Source organism: Neomonachus schauinslandi, chromosome 13 (assembly GCF_002201575.2).
Source record: "Neomonachus schauinslandi chromosome 13, ASM220157v2, whole genome shotgun sequence".
Classification (NCBI taxonomy): Eukaryota; Metazoa; Chordata; class Mammalia; order Carnivora; family Phocidae; genus Neomonachus; species Neomonachus schauinslandi.
This window is the reverse complement of record NC_058415.1, coordinates 10,775,181-10,794,724: the sequence shown is the minus strand read 5'-3', so window position 1 is coordinate 10,794,724 and position 19,544 is coordinate 10,775,181. Positions and strand designations below refer to the sequence as shown.

The window sequence follows — 19,544 nt, the reverse complement described above, 5'->3', positions numbered from 1 at the left end:
ATTCTGTCCAGATTCAGGTATTAAGTTGTGTGCTCATTTGGGTGAGTTTCCATTTTTTCTGCATCTTCATAAACAGTGTCCTGGGATGTTGGAGGAGGACGCTATAAGCTTTTTGGCCTGTTGTTACTTAGTGATTAATTAGCTCTCCTTTGAATTTGTTATTTTATGTGTCAAATGATGCATGCTCGTTTTGAAAGAAATCAAGTCATGTAGATGTGTATTAAGTAGAAGGCGGTCTCTTGCCTCACTCCTCGCTCACTTCCTGCCCTTCTCTTCAACCCACTCTTAATGCACGAATATTGTTGCTATGCGGGCTTCCAGAGCTTTTCATGCCCTCACAAATATATAGACAGATATTTGTATTTTACATAAGTATTATGTAAGTGCACATAGGTAAATATGTATATATGTTACATATATATACAAAATATCATTTTTTTCAATAATATCTTTGACATTCCTTCCATGTCAGAGATCTCTCCCTCCCTGCCTGGTATTCCAGGGGCAAAGGAATGTATCATTAAGTTATCGAATCTTTCTCTATTGATGGACATTGAAATTGTATCCATTTTTCACAGTTACAAGTAGTATCACAATAGACATCTAGGCACACTTGCCTGGACACATGTATGTGAGGATTTCTGAGGGTAGAAGTGGAGTCCATGCACATGACGCATCCTCATAAGGACTGCCAAATTTTTTCCAGGAAAGCTCTACTGATTGACTCCATTACCAACTGGGCATGAAAATGCCCTGTCCCTCCATATCCTTGCCAATGCTGGATATGATTGATCAAAATAAAATATAAATTCCTGAACTTGTATTCTTGTTATTGTAACTGGAAGCTACTATACTCTCTGAATATTGTTTCTATCACTGAGTTTCCTTCCCTTATCTACCCTAGAATCCCAGTTACATATATACCTATACCACCTGACTTCCTATTTCTAGGTATTTACCCAAGTGAACTGAAAACTTCTGTTCACATAAACATCTATATGCAAATATTTATAGCACTTTTATTTGTGATTGCCAAACGTTAGAAACCACCCAAATCATATGCAATGGGGTAATGGATAACCAGACTCTGGTACATCCATACAATGGAATGCTACTCAGCACTAAAATGGAACAAATTACTCATGCATGCGGCCATAGAGATGACTATCAGTTGCATTATGCAATGTGAAAGAAGCCAGACAAAAAAGATAATGCATGATTCTATTTGTATGATATTCTGGAAAAGGCAGAGCTGTAGGGACAGAAAACAGATCAGTGGTTGCCGGGGTCTGGGGGTGGGGAAAGGAATTGACTGCAAAAGGTCATTAGAGGCTTTTGAGAGTGTTGGAACTGTTCTAAATCTTGATTGTGGTGGTGGTTACACAACTGTATGCATTTGTCACAACTCACTGAAGTGTCATCTAAAAAGGATGAATTGTAATTGTGCCCTAAAATCAATAGATGGAAATCTAAGATAGTTCCTGACAGTAATTAATTACCCATTAAATGTACGCTCTGTTACTTTGCTATGGTTTATTATATTGTTTCATAGAATGATGGTTTCTCTGGAGCAGGAGTAAATGGATTCAAGTCCTGGCTCCCCAACTTACTTGCTGTGTGACCTAAGACAAACTATTTCTTTTGTTCCTCAATTTCCTAATCAGAAAAACAGGAATTAGGATAGTGTCTACCACATAAGTGATATTATATGCAATAAATAAATTAACATATGTAAAATACTAAGATTTCTTGGCCTATGGTAATAGATTAGCTACCGCTTATTGTATTTATTAAAGAGTATTACAGAATATGGCTCAGTTGTCCCTGCCCAGTTGACAAATAATTTCAATTAGACCTGTTAGTAAGATATTATATAAAACAGGAAAAAAAAGCAAGGGACAACTCAGTGTTATTGAAGGTTTCATTTAATGATCCAGGGTAGAGTTCCCCTCATAAGCACTATAATTTCTCTATTCTTGAAATTAAGATAAAATTTGGAAAATCAGAAGGCTTTAGGGTTTATCTGGTTCTAATTCAACCTACCCAAAATATTCCTTTCAAGTGAAATAAGATCTGAAGACTTCAGAAAAAGCATTTGTATTAGCATGTCAAAGGAATGAACCAAAAACTCTATCCCATATATTTTAATGCACTGTGGGGGTGGGGAACTACCTTCCTCTGAAGACCATACTTAATGAAGCCATTTCACCTATGGACATGTCTCTGTCATCCATAACCATGCAGTCAAACACTGATTTAGTTAGCTCTTTTATTCCTCAATTATCTCCTTGCTGATATTACATTTCTCTGTAATATCTAAGGATAGTCTTTTATGTCCTTGCTATCTGTGATAATGGCTTTGAATCCCACTTAGGGGGCAGGGGAGTAGAGTAATGACCACTTGTGTTCCCTCCCATGCTCATAATTCTATAGGCAATTCCCACTCAAGTTCTGTAATTGAGGCTTTTAAATCAGACAAAGAGTGCTGCCTAGGAAGGATAGAGGAAAGTTCTCAAATTTCTTTTTCACTTAATAAGAAAAATTACACTACACAAAAACACAAAATATGTGATCTCCTTTTGGAGGAAATATGTTTTCGTACTTGAAATGTTTGTGGTACTTAGAATGGAAGATGCCCTGAATGGGTTCCATTCTATCTTTCATGCCTGTACCATAAAAATGTGGTGTCATAGCTCTAAAAATAATAGTGCTTCTCTCTCATGACTTTTGGAAATGACCCTTGATCCAATGAAGAGAATGGTGCCATGGTTGCTTGTTCATCTCATCTCATTTCTAAATATTTGATCATTTTGTTTGGATTGATGTTTGCAGGCATCTTTTGGATCACATTAAATACCTAAGCATTATTTCCTCTGCCATTTTCTCTAAATGAACTAAAGGGTGATTCACTTATGTCGTGTTTGGTGTCTTGGTGGAAAGTCGAACTCTTAAGTAATTAAACTTGTTCACATGCTATTTATTCTTGGTGTATTATCCACAGCGACAGTGAAACATTTCATGAGTGTTATGAGCAACATCATAAAAGCCCTTAGACTTTGCTTTTCATCCTGAGTGATTAAGGTAATTCTGAAGGAAGGTCGTGCTCAAGGAGAGCTGGGACATCAAGGAATGGGGTATCATCTGTTTTATTACTCCATATTTTACTCCCAGTGAACTGGTAAACAATTAAAATTCAAACACATCAGTGCATATAATTCAGTTACTCCCAAAACACCATAAAAATGTCTCCCTGATCAATAATTGCTTATTATGACATGCATTTGTCGTGCTGGCTGTCAAGGTGTTTAGCTATTTGCTTTCTAAAAGTACAGAAAGCAAGCAAGGCTCATCAGCCTGCGCAGTTACAAAGAGCAATCCAGCTGTGGAAATCACTGAGCCACTCCTGAGCTGTTACACACACACTCCCATCCCCACGAACCCACACCCCCAGAAGCCCAAGGGCCAGGGCTTTCGTGAAGCCTTCCCTGACCTGGCCAGAAGAAATGGATCCCTTCTGTGAATTTTCAAAACATGCTGTTAGTATTTCTCTTAGAAGCTCTTGTCATACTCTACACTGCATTCTTTTTTTTTTTTTTTTAACATTTTATTTACTTATTTGAAAGAGAGAGCACACACGAGCAAGAGAAAGTAAGAGCAAGGGGAGGGGCAGAGGGAGAAGCAGACTCCCTGCTGAGCAGGGAGCCTGACATGGGGCTCCATCCCAGGACCCTGAGATCATGACCTGAGCTGAAGGCAAACACTTATCCGACTGAGCCACCCAGGCGCCCCTCTACATTGCATTCTGATTTCTTGTCTGAATGTTTCCCCTGCTAAATATGTGGTATTTCTCAATAGACTATGACTTCACTGAGGACAGGGACTCCTTTAAAGCTAGGATTCTTGTGTATTCCCTTTTACATCCTCCTTGGTGCCTTATTCTCAGGAGATACTTTATAAACCTGTGTTGAATGGGAGAATGAATGAAACTTTAACAAGCAAATATCCGTATCGTGTTCCTTTAAGACAAGTGTTCTCAGATCTATCAGACCCAACAGCGTCTTTCTGTGTAATGAATATTTTATAATGCCGCCTTTATCACCCATGAACTTTCTCATTTGTAGAAGTCAATAAAATGTCCCAACTGTTACATAAAGGAGAAATAAAAGAAGCAGAGTACATAAAATAGCAGGCATGTAAATATGCTAATGCTTGAACACAACTCCACCAGAGAACTTAGTAAAATAGCTGTTTGCAGCTGTGGGAACCATCACTATGAGTATCATGCCCCCCTCAGAAGCAGACTGCAACAGGTGTGTTGTATGGGTGACTCAAATACCACAAGCAGCATTGCTGTTAGTAATCCATTTGGATTTGATGATTGTAAAATGCCCAATTCCTCCTCAAATTTTCAGTTTATTTGTATCGATATTAAATCATAGTTTCCTATTTTATTCAGTAAGTTTGAATCCATCCAGTTCTATGGTTTATTTTGATGCTCAGATTATCCTCACTTTGACCAGTGTCAATCCCTCCAACTGGCCCTTGTGTCTTTTTCACGTGCCCCCAAAGAGCCATTGATCATATCCTTGCTTTTTGCCACAAGATATTCCAAGCTGATCTTACACTGTCCTTTCCTCACCCCTGGAATCAGTCATTTCTCCAAGCAGCTCTGACTCCTTTTAGGTGGAAAGTGGTACTTAGAAGCCAAGCTGGAGGTGTTGAGTGTGCTCATTTCTGTTAAGGTGTCACTCCTCCCATGTCTTCTCAGTGAACAGAGGTAGGGCGTGTGTGTGTGTGTGTGTTTGTGTCTGTGTGTGCGCGCGCACGCACTCATGGGCACTGAAAACCACAAGTTCATGTTGATACATGCAATTCCAGCATGACATCAGAGTATTCGTTCTAATTTTCTTCCTTTCCATATTTTTATCCCTTCTCAGATGGTGAAAAACCTGACTCTTACTGTCTTTAGTATGTTTGCTTACTTGATTAATCCTCTGATACGTAACCATTGCCCACACTACCCCCAACCCCCACACAGTCGGCTTCCTCCTCATATTCTGGCTCTGATACTGACAGCCTGCAACAGGCTTGCCCCTGTTGGATGGGCACCATCCACCCTGGGTGGCTGCCCTTTTTGACCTGCACTGATACTGAGTGCCAGGCCACCCCTCCGTAGAGACACCCTTGGCAGACTGTTCCTCCAGGTGCATATCCTACCCAGAATGTCTACTCTGTTATCACCTGCCAGGCTCTTCCAGGCTTGGGGGCCCCCCCTCACACCATGTGGGTTCTGATTCTCCATGCCAGGCAGACCTTTTCTATGCATGTTCTCTTCACCCTGTTTGGCCTTCAACTTCCCATTCTGGGCTTCCTCACCTACTCCCCATCCTGCGGCATGGAGGATTACCTTGTTCTGATGTTTTTAGTGCCAAATTGTACAGGAGGGAGAGGAAGGAAAGGGAAGTGGAGGAAGGACAAGAAGAAGACGTACATGTATTGTTTTCCAGTCAGCACACGGGCTTTCAAAATGAGCAGTGTTATTCCTCATTTCACACCTGAGGAAACTGTGGCTCAGACAGGTTAAGTCACTTGCCTGTGGTCTCATAGCCAGTATGTAAGGGGGCAGCATCCGAACCCAGGCCCTGAACTCTAGAGCCAAATTCTGTCTACTCCACACTGCCTCTAAAGACTTTGGTCTTTAAAATCTGTTTGGCCTTAGGGTGCCTGGGTGGCTCAGTTGGTTGAGCATCTGACTCTTGATTTTGGCTCATGTCATAATCTCAGGGTCCTGGGATCAAGCCCCAAGTCAGGCTTCCCATTTGGCAGAAGTCTGCTTGTCTCCCTCTCCCTTTGTCCCTCCCCCAGCTTGCTCTCTCTCTCTCTCTCTCTAAAGTAAATAAACCTTTTTTAAAAAGAAATAAAATATGTTTGGTCTTTGGATTGTTCCCAAATATACAATAATTGTGTTTGGAGAAAAGGAATGCAGTTCTCTTGAGAAGCAATAGGTTTGTTCCTTTTAAGAATAGTTTTTCTACCACTTGGCCCACTTCCGTATCTTTCTTTTGTCTGCAAAGAGGCTCAACAGGAGCATGGCTTTATTTGGCTCAGTTGCTCACGTCGGGTAGTGAGGCTGGGGTTTCTGGTGGCCAGGGGCACTCAACCAGCAGCCTTACTACCTACCAGGTGGTGGTTTCTGCCTTCTGTGGCTGGCACTTTTAAAATGAGTCATCTTTACATCCTTGCCAGTCTTATCCTCTCCCCCAGCCAGCTCTACCCCTGCTGCCACAAGAGAGCTTTGTGATAAAATGGGGAAGTAGATGCTAAATCTGGAATGAGGAAGAGGAGAGACGTTTGCTCTGGTTTCAAACACACAACCATGGAAGACATCAGTCTTAATGCTTTCCATCCCCCAAGTGCTGAGGGCTGGTGCATATATGGAGTTAGAATATATATATATATATACACATATATATGTACATATATATACATATATGTGAAATGAAATGTGAAATGAACTTGTAATACTATTCGGTGACTCATTTTTTTAATGCCCATTTGTCAGTGTCTTTGGGGTTCTTTGAAATGTGTCTTTGAAATAACTCCAGAAAACGTTCTAACACAATGGAAGACCAAAAAAGAAAGCAAGCATCTATTTGCATAAAATAGCAAAAGAGCAATAGCCAAATAAATTTGACTTCTTCCAGATTTAAGCATCTTCAGAAGAAAATTGATTTGAATGTTTCCAGATACAGTGTATGAACTTTTTCTCATAAAACCTTAAAGCTGGGCAAATATCCTAGAATTCACCTCATGTTTATGCGTCACCAATGAAGAAACAGAGGCACTGAGGGAAGTGATTGAAGATGATGGGGGCAGGTGCCCGGCTGTAAGGCTGTAATTGTGTGTGTGTGTGTGTGTGTGTGTGCGCGCACTGTTCACTTGTCAGTAAACACTCAGAAATAGGTATACTTTATGAGACAAGAAATAAAGCTAAGGCAGATATGGTTCTTGTTGCCAAGGCACACAAGGTCTTAAGTTAGGCTGCTTCCTGAGTTTTATTTCTGTGGCCTGAGCAGGTGGCCTTGTGAGGAGACATGTGACATTGAACCTTTAGCAGCAATACCCTTTGGAGTGTACAAGTCCCAAGAAAGGCAAAGGGCAGATGCCAAAGTGTGAAATTTGTGTTTTAATTTGTTTGCATTCGATTTTAGAATTACTTAATTAATTAATTTTAGAGGGGGGAGGGGCAGAGGAATGGGGGAAGAGAATCAAGCAGGCTCCATGTCCACGCCCAGCGCGGAGCCTGATGTGGGGCTTGATCTCACAACCTCGAGATCATGACCTGAGCCGAAATCGAGTTGGATGCTTAACCAACGGAGCCACCCAGGTGCCCCTAGAATTAATTTATATTAATTAATTCCTTTGGGAATTTCCCCCCTTAAAATTGGATTCTTCAGGAAAAACAATCACAGATTCGGTGTATTGTAATTAACGACAGTAATCTTGGGACACAACTCACTATTTTTTTTTTTTTAAGATTTTATTTATTTGAGAGAGAGAATGAGAGAGAGAGAGCATGAGAGGGGGGAGGGTCAGAGGGAGGAGCAGACTCCCCGCTGAGCAGGGAGCCCGATGCGGGACTCGATCCTGGGACTCCAGGATCATGACCTGAGCCGAAGGCAGTTGCTTAACCAACTGAGCCACTCAGGCGCCCCACAACTCACTATTTACCGCTATTTCAAGTTGGGTCCTTTTTCCCCAGGACATTATATCACATATAGCTTTTTCTTTGAACCCTCAGAGAGAGTCCAAAAGCTATTTTATGCACTAGAAAAGCTACCCATCCAGCACACACATGCATGTTGCTGGGGAAGTTTATATTGATGAGAATCACTTTTAAAAAGCTAACAGGTTAAGGGCGCCTGGGTGGCTCAGTTGGTTAAGCGACTGCCTTCGGCTCAGGTCATGATCCTGGAGTCCCGGGATTGAGTCCCGCATCGGGCTCCCTGCTCAGCGGGGAGTCTGCTTCTCCCTCTGACCCTCCCCCCTCTCATGCTCTCTCTATCTCATTCTCTCTCTCAAATAAATAAATAAAATCTTTAAAAAAAAAAAAGCTAACAGGTAAAAAAAAAGCTAACAGATTTATGAAATCCTATGTGAGGTGCTCTCTCTCAAAGATGTCTGTTCATAGAAAATAAATATAATAGCAAATAAATTTTGCTCACACATGTATCTGCTCTTCTTAAGACTGCCATTAGCACACTTAGAGCAACTGGAACCAACATAATTTTCTTAAATATTTTAAGTAGTTATTACTTCTGGGAAATTGTTTGAAGGGGTCCCCCCAAAATACTTCTTTGCTAATTGATGTTTATGAACAATATGATATTTTAAATTTCATTTATTTTGTTGGTGTTTAGGAATTCCAAGCCCGAGGTTATTCTGCGTATTTCTCTTGAAATCTTTTCTAAATGTTTACTCTTATTTCCTTATTCAGAGTGTACCTTACTCATTTACTTATTTTTTTCAGTTCCCCAATTTGGCCTGCTGTTCACCCAGCCCTGGGAATACAGGTTTGGGGTCAGGGCAGTACAAGTGGCCAAGAGACGCTGAAGATGACGATTTATAGCAGACGTTGACTTGAATTAGTCACCAAGCCCGTCTTGTCCCTCTTCGGGGGCTATTTCTTGTCTCCTTTTCCTCAAATTGCTTGTCTTGAGAGCACAATAAAATCTAAGGACAGAGCTTTTTTCTCCCTGTAGACAACACTGGGACAGCTCCTTTTTTTTTTTTTTCCTTTAATTAACTTAATCAACTATAATTTATTGAATACCGAGTCTGTGCATAACCCAACACTTCACCCTCCCCAAGAGTTATAAACGTGGATCATTCCTAGTACTCTCCCACATCTCCTGTTTTATCTGCCTGCCATTTGATCTGCCTAATAAATCCTCACTCATTTCATATCCTTTTACCCACTTGCTCGGGGGTTTTTCTAATAGTGTGAGAAATCAAACCAAAAAGGCGGGTGGTTGTGCGGTTGACTTTGCAGCCTGTTTTCCAAGAAGACTTTGAGTCATAAAAACGGGGAATAGGCCCGTTGGTTTCTTGGGGCGCCTGGGTGGCTCAGATGGTTAAGCGTCTGCCTTCAGCTCAGGTCATGATCCCAGGGTCCTGGGATCGAGCCCCGCATCGGGCTCCCTGCTCCTCAGGAGGCCTGCTTCTCCCCCTCCCTCTGCCACTCCCCTTGCTTGTGTTCCCTCTCTCGCTGTGTCTCTCTCTGTCAAATAAATAAATAAAATCTTTAAAAAAACAAAACAAAATGGGGAATAGGCCCGTTGGTTTCTGCAGTTAGTACCTGACAGCCTCTATCTGTTGCCTTTTTCACGATGGTCTAATTTCTTTCTCCAGTGACAGGGCTGGCCATTATATTTTAAACCCTTTTCATAGCTACACAGTTTTGAAATCCAATTTTAGTGGCGTGCACGGAGCGGAGATTGAGACTGTTAGCAGAGATTTTTGGCCTGTCCATCACTTATTTCTATTTTTTCTTAACCATGTCCTGCCTTTCTAATTCATTGTGAAGATCACTGATGGGGACATTCAACGTTTTCCGCTATTTTTATCTTCAAATGATCTTTATTTGCAGCTCTGCCCATTGCTAGATTTATTCCAGCCTCTTAACACTAGGGTCATAGTTTTTAGCGTCAGCTTGGAGCCAAATGCCCCGCAGCTGAAATGACCACACCTCCGAAGTGGCATTTTCCCAGACCGGTCCTGCCTTTAATAATGAGCCAGCCAGGAGGCAAGTCTGTATCTGATTACAGCAGACTCTTGTATTAGGCCTGGTGCATAATTAGATGTGAGGAATTACAATCGGTCCTCTCTTTGCAAGATCTTTCAGCGCTATGTCTACTCTCAGCCATTACTTTTATTTTTAACCTAATGCGTTTGTACCTCTCTCTCTTTCTCTCTCTCCAAATTACGTATAACAACAAAAAAAGAAACCAAGGAAGTTCGGAGATTTGCGGCTTTAAAAAGACTGGATCCCGAAGAGATTTTCACAAGACGCTCCAGAAACAGACATTTGAGTCAGAGTCCTTGGAGGGCCATGAACCAAGCACACAGGTATTTTCTATCAACAAACATGGTTACCAGGTTACTGGGCTGTTCTGCCCAGGGCATGTTGTTGGTGTTTTAACTAGAGAAAGGGCTAGACTCAGAGAATGTCAGAGTAGGAGGAACGCTACCGTCTGACTCAGTGGGGTTTTTTTTTTTTTTTAAACCTGTTTGTACCTACAGAAATTGGTGTTCAAATGAGAACCCACAAGTTCAATAATGAAAATAGGTAGAATCGGAGGGGGGGCCCTCTCCCCATAACAGTTCCTGCGTTGACCCAGTGGTACCTCTAAGGCAGGCTGTGGAGTGAGTGAAAATCCACACTGAGGCCAGGCTGCCCAGATTCTCTTCGTGATTTTGCTACATACTAACTCTGTCGCCCCAGGCAGGATCATTAACCTCTCCAGGCTTCCTCCCCTGGAAAACAAGGGTGATAATAAAGCCATCTCATTTTATTATAACTTTTCTTTTATTTCCTTGTTCTGTTAATTTTTTTTTTTGAGTTCGTTTTAAAAATATATGTATATAAGTAAGTTATATCATCTGTACATGACATTTCAGGATGGGAAAGGAGAAATTAGGAAATATTTACATTAAAAAGGAGTGTTGGATATGGAGACCAGCTGGTGTAAAGGGAGTAGAGCCTTAGGAGATCTGCTTGTCCGCCATCTTGGTGAACTGTTGTGTGATCTTGGGGAAGTCATGTTACCGCCTGAGTCCACTCAGTGGGAAATGATGGGCTGCACTGGTCTGTTCCAATTTTAAATCTCAGCTCTCTGACTTTGACATTAGTTTAGGTTTGAGAATATTTAAACCCTTTGGGAAAAAATGGAAGCAGCTGAGCTAACTAGGCAAAGTAATGTTTTGAATCTGGTACAATATGTTGAATGTATTTGAGTGATTGCTCTAGAAAAGGACAACCAGGGGCACCTGGGTGGCTCAGTTGTTAAGCATCTGCCTTCGGCTCAGGTCATGATCCCAGGGTCCTGGGATCGAGCCCCACATCGGGCTCCCTGCTCTGCGGGAAGCCTGCTTCTCCCTCTCCCACTCCCCCTGCTTGTGTTCCGTCTCTCGCTGTATCTCTCTCCGTCAAATAAATAAAATCTTTAAAAAAAAAAAAAAGAAAGAAAAGAAAAGGACAACCATGGTTAACTGGAAAGTTTGAGAACTCAGAGTTTCTGTGGAGGAATAGTTGAGCATATATACTTTGTGCATCTGTTAAAATTATACAGCCATTGAAATCTTAGAAGAGACTGTGGAAAATGTGGGAAATACTAAAATGTGAAACCAAAATCAAGAATCAAACTCTTGAATTTGGTAGGAAAGATATGCCTACAGAAATATAGAAGGTAATATCTTTGGGTACTAGAACTCTTGTATCTTCTTAAAAAGTATTCTTTTCTCAATTTTGCACAGTTTCTATAACAAGTACTTATTAATTATTCAGGGAAAGCTTTTTTTTAAAGCATTTTTTGGACTTATTTATTTTATAGAGAGAGTGAGAGAGAGAGCATGTTCATGTGAGGAAGGGAGAGGGAGAAGAAGAGACTCTCAAGCAGACTCCCCACTGAATGCAGACCCTGACTCGGGGTTTGATCTCAAGACCCTGAGATCATGACTAGAGCTGAAACCAAGAGTAGGATGCTTAACCGACTGAGCCACCCAGGCGCCCCAAGGGAAGTGAACTGTCTTAGTCAACTTGGGCTGAATAATTGAGTACAATAGACTGGGGTAGCTAAAATGCCAGACATTTATTTCTCACAGTTCAGAAGTGGGGAGGTCCAAGATCAAGGTGTCAGCTGATTTGGTCCTGGTTTGCAGACACCTTGTTGTATTACCACACAGTGGAGACTGAGGGAGAGAACAAACTTTCTCATGTCTCTTTTAAGGGCACTAATTCTATTCATGAAGGCCCCACCTTCATGACCTGATCACCTCCCAAAGGCCCTACCTCCTAATAGCCCATTGGGCATTAGGATTTCAACACAAGAATTTTTCAGGGACACAAACATTCAAGTTCATAACACTAGTAACATTGACAACAAATAGTAACTAACACAGGGAGTTGTTTGAGTATTAAATGAGTTAATATGTGTAAAGCATTTAGGTTGATGCCAGCTCACCCTTATTGCCCATACATGCTAAGTAAAATAAACCAGTCACAAAAAACCAAAAATGGTATAATTCCACTTATGTGAGGTCCCTAGAGTAGTCAGGTTCCTAAAGACTGAGCATAGATTGGTGGTTGTCAGGAATTGTAGGGAGTGGGAGGAATGGAAATTATCCTGTAATGGGTACAGACTTGCAGTACTGATGGGTACTGATGAAAAGAGTTGTGGATGGTGGGTTGCACAACAGTGTGAATGTACTTCACACTACTGAGCTGTACTCTAAGAAATGATGAAGATGGTAAATTTTACGTTCTGTATATTTTACCACAATTAAAAATTTTTTTTCTAGAAAGCTAAGGCTCTATTCCAACTTGGTCCATTTTATAGATGGGAAAAATAAAACAGAGGGGAAGAAATTTGTCCAAGTTTTATAGGGCATCTTCTGAACTTTATAGGGCATCTATAGAGTTTTCAGCTTTCAGGTGCTCCCATTATAAGCATCTCACCCTGCTGAATGGTGAATGACTGGAGAGTTTTAATATAATACCGATTTTTCCAACAACATGGTCTCTACTGCCCAGCTGACTCCTTAATCTGAGCTCTACGGAGGAATCAGCCGTCAGTTCCCGTGCTGAATATAGTGGGCTCCCTGAAGCATGGGATATCTGTACTCTGTAGGAGATTTTTACGGGATTTTTCATTGGTAATTTTGACTAAATTCAGCTTTTATTTTACATCATGACCTACTAAATTTTTCCTTGTCTTGGTCAGACAGAAGCCACACCAGGTATCTCAACAAAAGAAATTTAACATAGAGATTGGTTAAACAATTTTGGAGGACCGAGAGAAACAAACAGGAAAATTCAAGTCCTACAGAAATTTTAAGAGTAGGAAACAGCATGCCATGCTGGGGCTGGGGCCCAGGGCAGTGGCTCTAAAACTGAAGCTTCATTGCAATCCCTGGAGGGCTTGTTTGAACTCACAGTGCTGGACCCCACCCCAGAGTTTCTGATTCATTAGGTCGGGGTGGTGCTTGATAATTTTCTTTTCTTTTTTTTTTTTTTTTTTAAGGTTTTATTTATTTATTTCAGAGAGAGAGAATGAGAGAGAGCACATGAGAGGGGGGAGGGTCAGAGGGAGAAGCACACTCCCCGCCGAGCAGGGAGCCTGATGTGGGACTCGATCCAGGGACTCCAGGATCATGACCTGAGCCGAAGACAGTCGCTCAACCAACTGAGCCACCCAGGCGCCCGATAATTTGCTTTTCTTTTTTTTTTTTTTTTAAAGATTTTATTTATTTATTTGAGACAGAGAGAATGAGAGACAGAGAGCCTGAGAGGGAGGAGGGTCAGAGGGAGAAGCAGACTCCCTGCCGAGCAGGGAGCCCGATGCGGGACTCGATCCCGAGACTCCAGGATCATGACCTGAGCCGAAGGCAGTTGCTTAACCAACTGAGCCACCCAGGCACCCGATAATTTGCTTTTCTAATTAGCATTTCCCAAGAGATGCTGAGGCTACTGGTCCCAAGACCACACTCAGGAACCACGGGTCTGGTGGGAAGAGTTTGGAGTTATCAGAACCTAGAAGCTCCAAAGAGTGGCCTTAGAGCTGGGACTCAAATCTCTCAGGAGGGGGCCGGACCTGGCTGGAGGTGGTGTCTTGGGATCTCAGAGGAAAGATCCCACCGGGTCTGGGACTCTGGACTTGGACCTCTTAGGAGGGGGGACTGTCTGGCTGGTGCTGGTACCTCCAAGGAGGTAAGAGGAGGATGGTTCTGGAAGTGCCCAAACTAGCTGGAGGCTAGAGCCGATGGCCACTACCAAGGTGTGAGGAACTGCAACGAAGAGGGAGGGGCCGGTCCCTTCTCCCTCCTCCAGCCATCCAGTCTCCCTATAGTGCACCCTACTGGCAGGACCCAAAAGGAGTGGTGGCAAAGCCAAAATATGACTTGCTGAGTACCAGGCCCAGCATCAGAGAGCAGAGTATAAAATTTGGAGCTGAGAGACAATAGGTAAATGACCCTCACCCCCATGAAGCACACTCATTCAGCATACTAACAGTACTCAATTAAGTCCTCAGCTAGGTTGTGGAGCCAAGTTACGCAAATGTATGTTTTTAAGTGTTAGACTAATAGTCACCATGCAGAGATGCTCAGACAGTGAGACAACGAGCAACATCTTCCATGTCACTCCCATTCTTGGCACCTTCTGAGTGGAATGTGGAGGCCAAGTTCCCGAATTTACGTAAGTTCAATACATATATGATGCAACTCCATGGTACACATATATTCCATTAAATTAGATTATATTATACATAATACTGTATACCTTCCTTTTTCATATTAACAATACACTGTGCTGTGATCATCTTTCTCTTCCAGTGAATACATGTTTACTTGGGTTTTCTTTAAATGGCTGTACAACATTCCGTTAGATGAAAGTTCCTAAATCTTTTAATGCTGCCTCTTTGGGGGGATATTTAGACAGTTTCTGTTATTTTGTTACTACAGTGTTCCAGAGCTGCTCTTGTCCTCACAATCCTTGCTCACTTGTCCAGTTATACCCTTAGGATGAATTCTGGAGATTATATATATAGAGAGAGACATCCTTTCAAAGAAACGTGGTACATTCAATTCATTTTCCCAACGCTCTCATAAATTCTAAGCCAAAAAAAGTATCAGTAATTAAAGTACTAATATTGATTATTGCTAGCACATTTGGTTAGGTAAAATTTATGATCTAGCAGAGTAGCACTTTTATAATGTAGATGGATATCACAGGAAGGATATATTATAGAGAATTTGTATAGTAGCATGTCCATTCAGTAGAACTTTAGGATAACATTTTACCATTATTATAATAGTTCATCTATATTCTTATGATGTATCATTGATTGTGGGTATATAGTCTTTGCCAAGTCTTTGGTTGGATTTACCATTCCCCATTACTGAAACGTTCCTAATGGAATAAAGCATCTGCTTTGTGAAAGCTTTCAGACTCTTTTTTTAAACACACTGTGACTAAAAGTGGACACTACTTGAATAGCAAATGGCTTTTCTGCTTTTTGTTCTGGCGCTTTTTCCTATAACTGTTACCAAAGAAGAGTATTCACAGCCCCACATCTCTGTCTTTAGAAGCATAATATTCAGTTTGGGAATTTATATAAGGTTTAATTTGGAAGGCTCCTCTCAGGTCATCTTATTTTCCAGTTTCAAAAGCCAGCTTCTGAAATTGAGATTAGGACTCGATTCCTATATACTCCCGTCCAGACTCCTCTCTGTTAAACCTCTTCTAGTTCTGTTCTGCTTGAGCGTGAGACATGAGCGAGGTTCCCAAGAGACTTGGCTCCCAATCTCCAGAAAACAACATGCCCCAAACTAATAGGAACACAGTGCTCTTTTCAAGCCTTTCCTCAAGGACTGGGTTATCCACATCCGATGAGTAATTACCTGCTTCCAGGTGGGAAGGAGACATTTAATTTTAGGATATTCAGGCCAGGAAGCAAAGTTGTGGCTTTTGTCAAACCCCCAGTTTGCTCAGAAGCAACTTGAGGCCCGATTCTGTAATCCCACGTGGGTGCAGGGATGAGATATCGCGGATGCTTTCGTTCTCATTTTAGACCCACGATCTCTGTCACAAGATGGGTCTCTTCTTTCAGGCTCGCCCCCGCCACTTAAACGTGCTGTGTGACGTGTCTGGGAAAGGGCCCCTCACTGCCTGTGGCTTCGACCTCCGCAGCCTGCAGCCTGATCAGCAGCTGGAGAACCTCCTGCAACAAGTGAGTGCCGAGGACTTCGAGAAGCAGAATGAAGAGGCCCGGAGGACCAATCGGCAGGCGGAGCTCTTTGCCCTGTACCCATCGGTGGACGAGGTGGGTGCAACCCTCTCCATGCTGGAGAATTTCAGGGAGGAAACAGAGTCTCCAGGAGAGTATTATCGTTTGTCATGACCAAATAGCGCTGTCAGGATGCTTAATTGTATGATTTCTGGCCCGTTCTTTTCACTTATCCAAGAGGATAGCAAAGTTGGTTATTGATCAGTCCTGCCAATGAGATTGTGGTAATAACAACCAGGATTTTCATTGCTCTCTACAAAACACTTTCACTGATTTTGTCTCATTTAATCCTCACAACATTTCAAGGGTCTGCATGCAGTGATGTCGCTCAGTGAGTCAAACCATTCAGTTATTTGGGGGTATGTTTTGCGGATAATCCATCAAGGTGTGCGTTACTTGAATTTTGATATCCTCAAGTGTTGAGATCTTTTTAAAAATAATCTCTATGAACAACCTGAAGAGAATTGCTTTGAAAACATTCCAGTCTAAAATGACTATGGCTATGCTCTTAGTGCATCAACTTCAGGATCCTGATTGTCCACTTCTTTATGTATTGGAGCTGACCGAGAACAGTTTGATCATTTAGGCTTTGCCTTGTGGTCACTCCCTGGGGTACTTTGGATGGATGGGATGAGAAATGACCATTATTCAAGCCTGTTTAGGCTCCTCATACTTAATGGGAGGCTCTCTGTCTTTCCTCTGTCTGTCTTTGCTTCTGGTTCTTGCCCAAACTGGCTACAGCAATAAGCTCTGCTGTCCAAATTTTATTGAAAGTTCAGTTGCAAGATATACGATCTAGGGAGCATTTTTGCTTAAAAGATAAGCCATCCATCCATGCCTCTACATGTTTGAAATTTAACGTTCAGATCAAGCAGGAAGACCATCAGGGAGCAGGCTTCTTAAACCTCATGAATCCCACACCCCTGGGCATTGTGTCTGCTGACTTGCCCTGGGATGAGCTTACCACTGGGCAGCAGAAAGCATAGTAAGGGAGGCAGCAGTCAAGAGATGTGATATCATGTCCACTGTGCAAATATTATTGAGGACACAGACCTATTCCTCACCTAGCATCTGCCTCAATGAGGATCCAGAGGGGAATTATCTGTCAAGCCTTCGGACAGAGAAGAAGTTGCATCCACTGAGGAAATAGGAACACTTAGGAGACTATGAGCATCTTGTAATCTGCTCTCCTAAAGTCTTTACTTAGGGTCAAATTTCTGTTTGCTGCTACTAAATCACTTTCTTTCTTTTCTTCCTTCCTTCCTTCCTTCCTTCCTTCCTTCCTCCCTCCCTCCCTCCTTATATTCCAGCCCCCTTGATTTTCTCACCTATTTATTTCATTTGCAGTGGCCTCAAATCCTTTTCTGAATGAGGCAGGTTAAAAATAAATATGAATAATGTGGGCAGTGTCATCACCTCCATTCTTCAGATTGCAGAGTAAGAGTCAGGGAGGTTAAGGAACTTGTTCAAGATTCAGCAGGCAAATTAAAGTACAGAATCGGGATCCTAGCCTCTTAACCCCAAACTTTATGTTTGCCTGTTTATGTATCTACATAGGACTTCCTGGTATATTAGAGCACATAACTGAAATCCAAAGATGATATGAGCAACCACATTATATATCATAACTTTTCAGTTTCCATATAAAACTAAATTTTTTTTTTACCAGCTTTGTCAAGAAATATTAATCTGACAGATTTGACTTCCACTTACATTCCTTTTCCTCCCAGTTCCATGGTGGAGGCACCCATAAGTAAGAAAGTGTCCCCAAGTGGATGGCAGGAGAGAGAAAACAATTAAAGGGTGAGGAGGACATGTCCAGTGAGACATCAACTCATTGAAGTCCCCCTCAGGGGATTAAGTGGGAGGGTGTCCAGTCTTGCATTGATTGCAAGAAGAATCACAGACTCTGGAAGGAACTTTGTTTTATGGTCTCCGAAACAATGCAGAAACTCGATTAGGACTGAAAGTTATAATCTAGCAAAGGTCCTAATAGGCCTGCTTTATCGAGTGGAGAGGAATGCTTTGTAATTACTGTACCAGTTATTTGCAAATTGGTATGTCTAAAATGCTGGAGGGCCCCTATACCAGCCTTTAATATTCTGAAGCTCATCCACACAGAAATTGCATTTGTCCTTGTAATTTGCACTTTCTCCAAAGATAGTCCTGTGGAAGAACAGTAAATTTCTGGCTACCTTGAGGTGATCACCCCTGCTGATTTTTTGGGGGGAACACATTAATGAAACTATTTAATATTACCACGACTTTATTTCCTGGTGAGGAGAATGAGAAGAGAGGTGAACTATTATATCCAAATTATGACTAAGCCTACAGAAGAGGTAAAATAGAACATAACCACCAAGCCTCTATGTGGTGAGTACTTTCCCCGACTCACTCTCGGTTCTGTGAAAGGCATCCTATGTGCTGGTCCCTAAAAAGATGCCACTATCCTTTAGATCACAGAAGAGTTTGCATTCAGACTCCCTAGGCTGCAAGTGACAGAACCCAAGTAAAAATCAATTAAGAAAAAAAAAAAAGTGGTGGGGGGGGTTAGATTTATCTGTTCACATAATGCCGTCACAGGCAAGCAGATACAGAGTTGGCCTCAGGATCCCACTGGATCAACTGATAGAAGAACATCTTTCCTACTGTCTTTGTCTTTCTCTCTCACTATCTCTCTCCCTCCCTTTCTGCCTCTGTTGCTCTCTAAATATATATATACACTCAGGAAGATAAAACAGACATCCACTTAAAACTTCATATTTGTTCTCTAGGAACTAGTTCCAATTTCAGATAATTATAAAGGCTCAAGAAAAGCATATAGATTAGAAGGGACTTAGGAAATGCATCAATATGTAAACCTTGTTTGGATCATGATTTAACAAACTAACTGCAAAAAAAATGGAGACAGTTGGGGAAATTTGGAACTGATTAAATATTTAGTGACAATAAGAAGTTGTCTTATTGTCTTATTAAAAAGACTTATTAAAAAGTTTAATCATCATGATATTACAGCTGTGCACTTTTAAAAGTCTATCTTTTAGAGATTTACAGATGAGGTTATAGGATGTCTGGGGCTTTGCTGTGCCAAGCAATCCACTATTGAGTGGGGAGAGGTAGTAAGTGGGAATATAGGTGAAACCAGGTTGCCCACGAGTTGAACGCGTTGAAACCTACATGATGGGTAAAGGTAGTTCATTACATTTTTCTCTCTACTTTTGTGTATGTTTACATTTTCCCATTGAAAAGCTTTTAACAAAGGATCCCCAAGGTTCGAATCCAGACCAGAGAGATAGTGTTAGAAACCCATGGATGTATGTTGACTTTCTTCTCCAATGGCGGGGGGGTTTCCGTTTTTGATGTGTCTACTCTGATCACCCTGCAAGTGATTTGAGCTTGCTCTGAGGGAGCTGAGTTCAGTGTGGGCATCAAGCAGTGCCTCCTCTGAAAAAAGCTCAGCCCTTCCACCGGACAGGATGG

The 19,544-nt window shown here is 41.7% G+C and overlaps 1 protein-coding gene across 1 annotated transcript in view; it reads left to right on the top strand.

Annotated features, from left to right (window-relative positions):
- DOCK8 (dedicator of cytokinesis 8) overlaps nt 1–19,544 on the top strand; it is a 173,335-nt gene that overhangs the window by 18,819 nt on the left and 134,972 nt on the right. The window contains exons 4-5 of the mRNA XM_021694440.1: nt 10,005–10,128; nt 15,888–16,100. Of these exons, the coding sequence (XP_021550115.1) occupies nt 10,005–10,128; nt 15,888–16,100 (337 nt within the window). The remainder of the gene's footprint in view (nt 1–10,004; nt 10,129–15,887; nt 16,101–19,544) is intronic.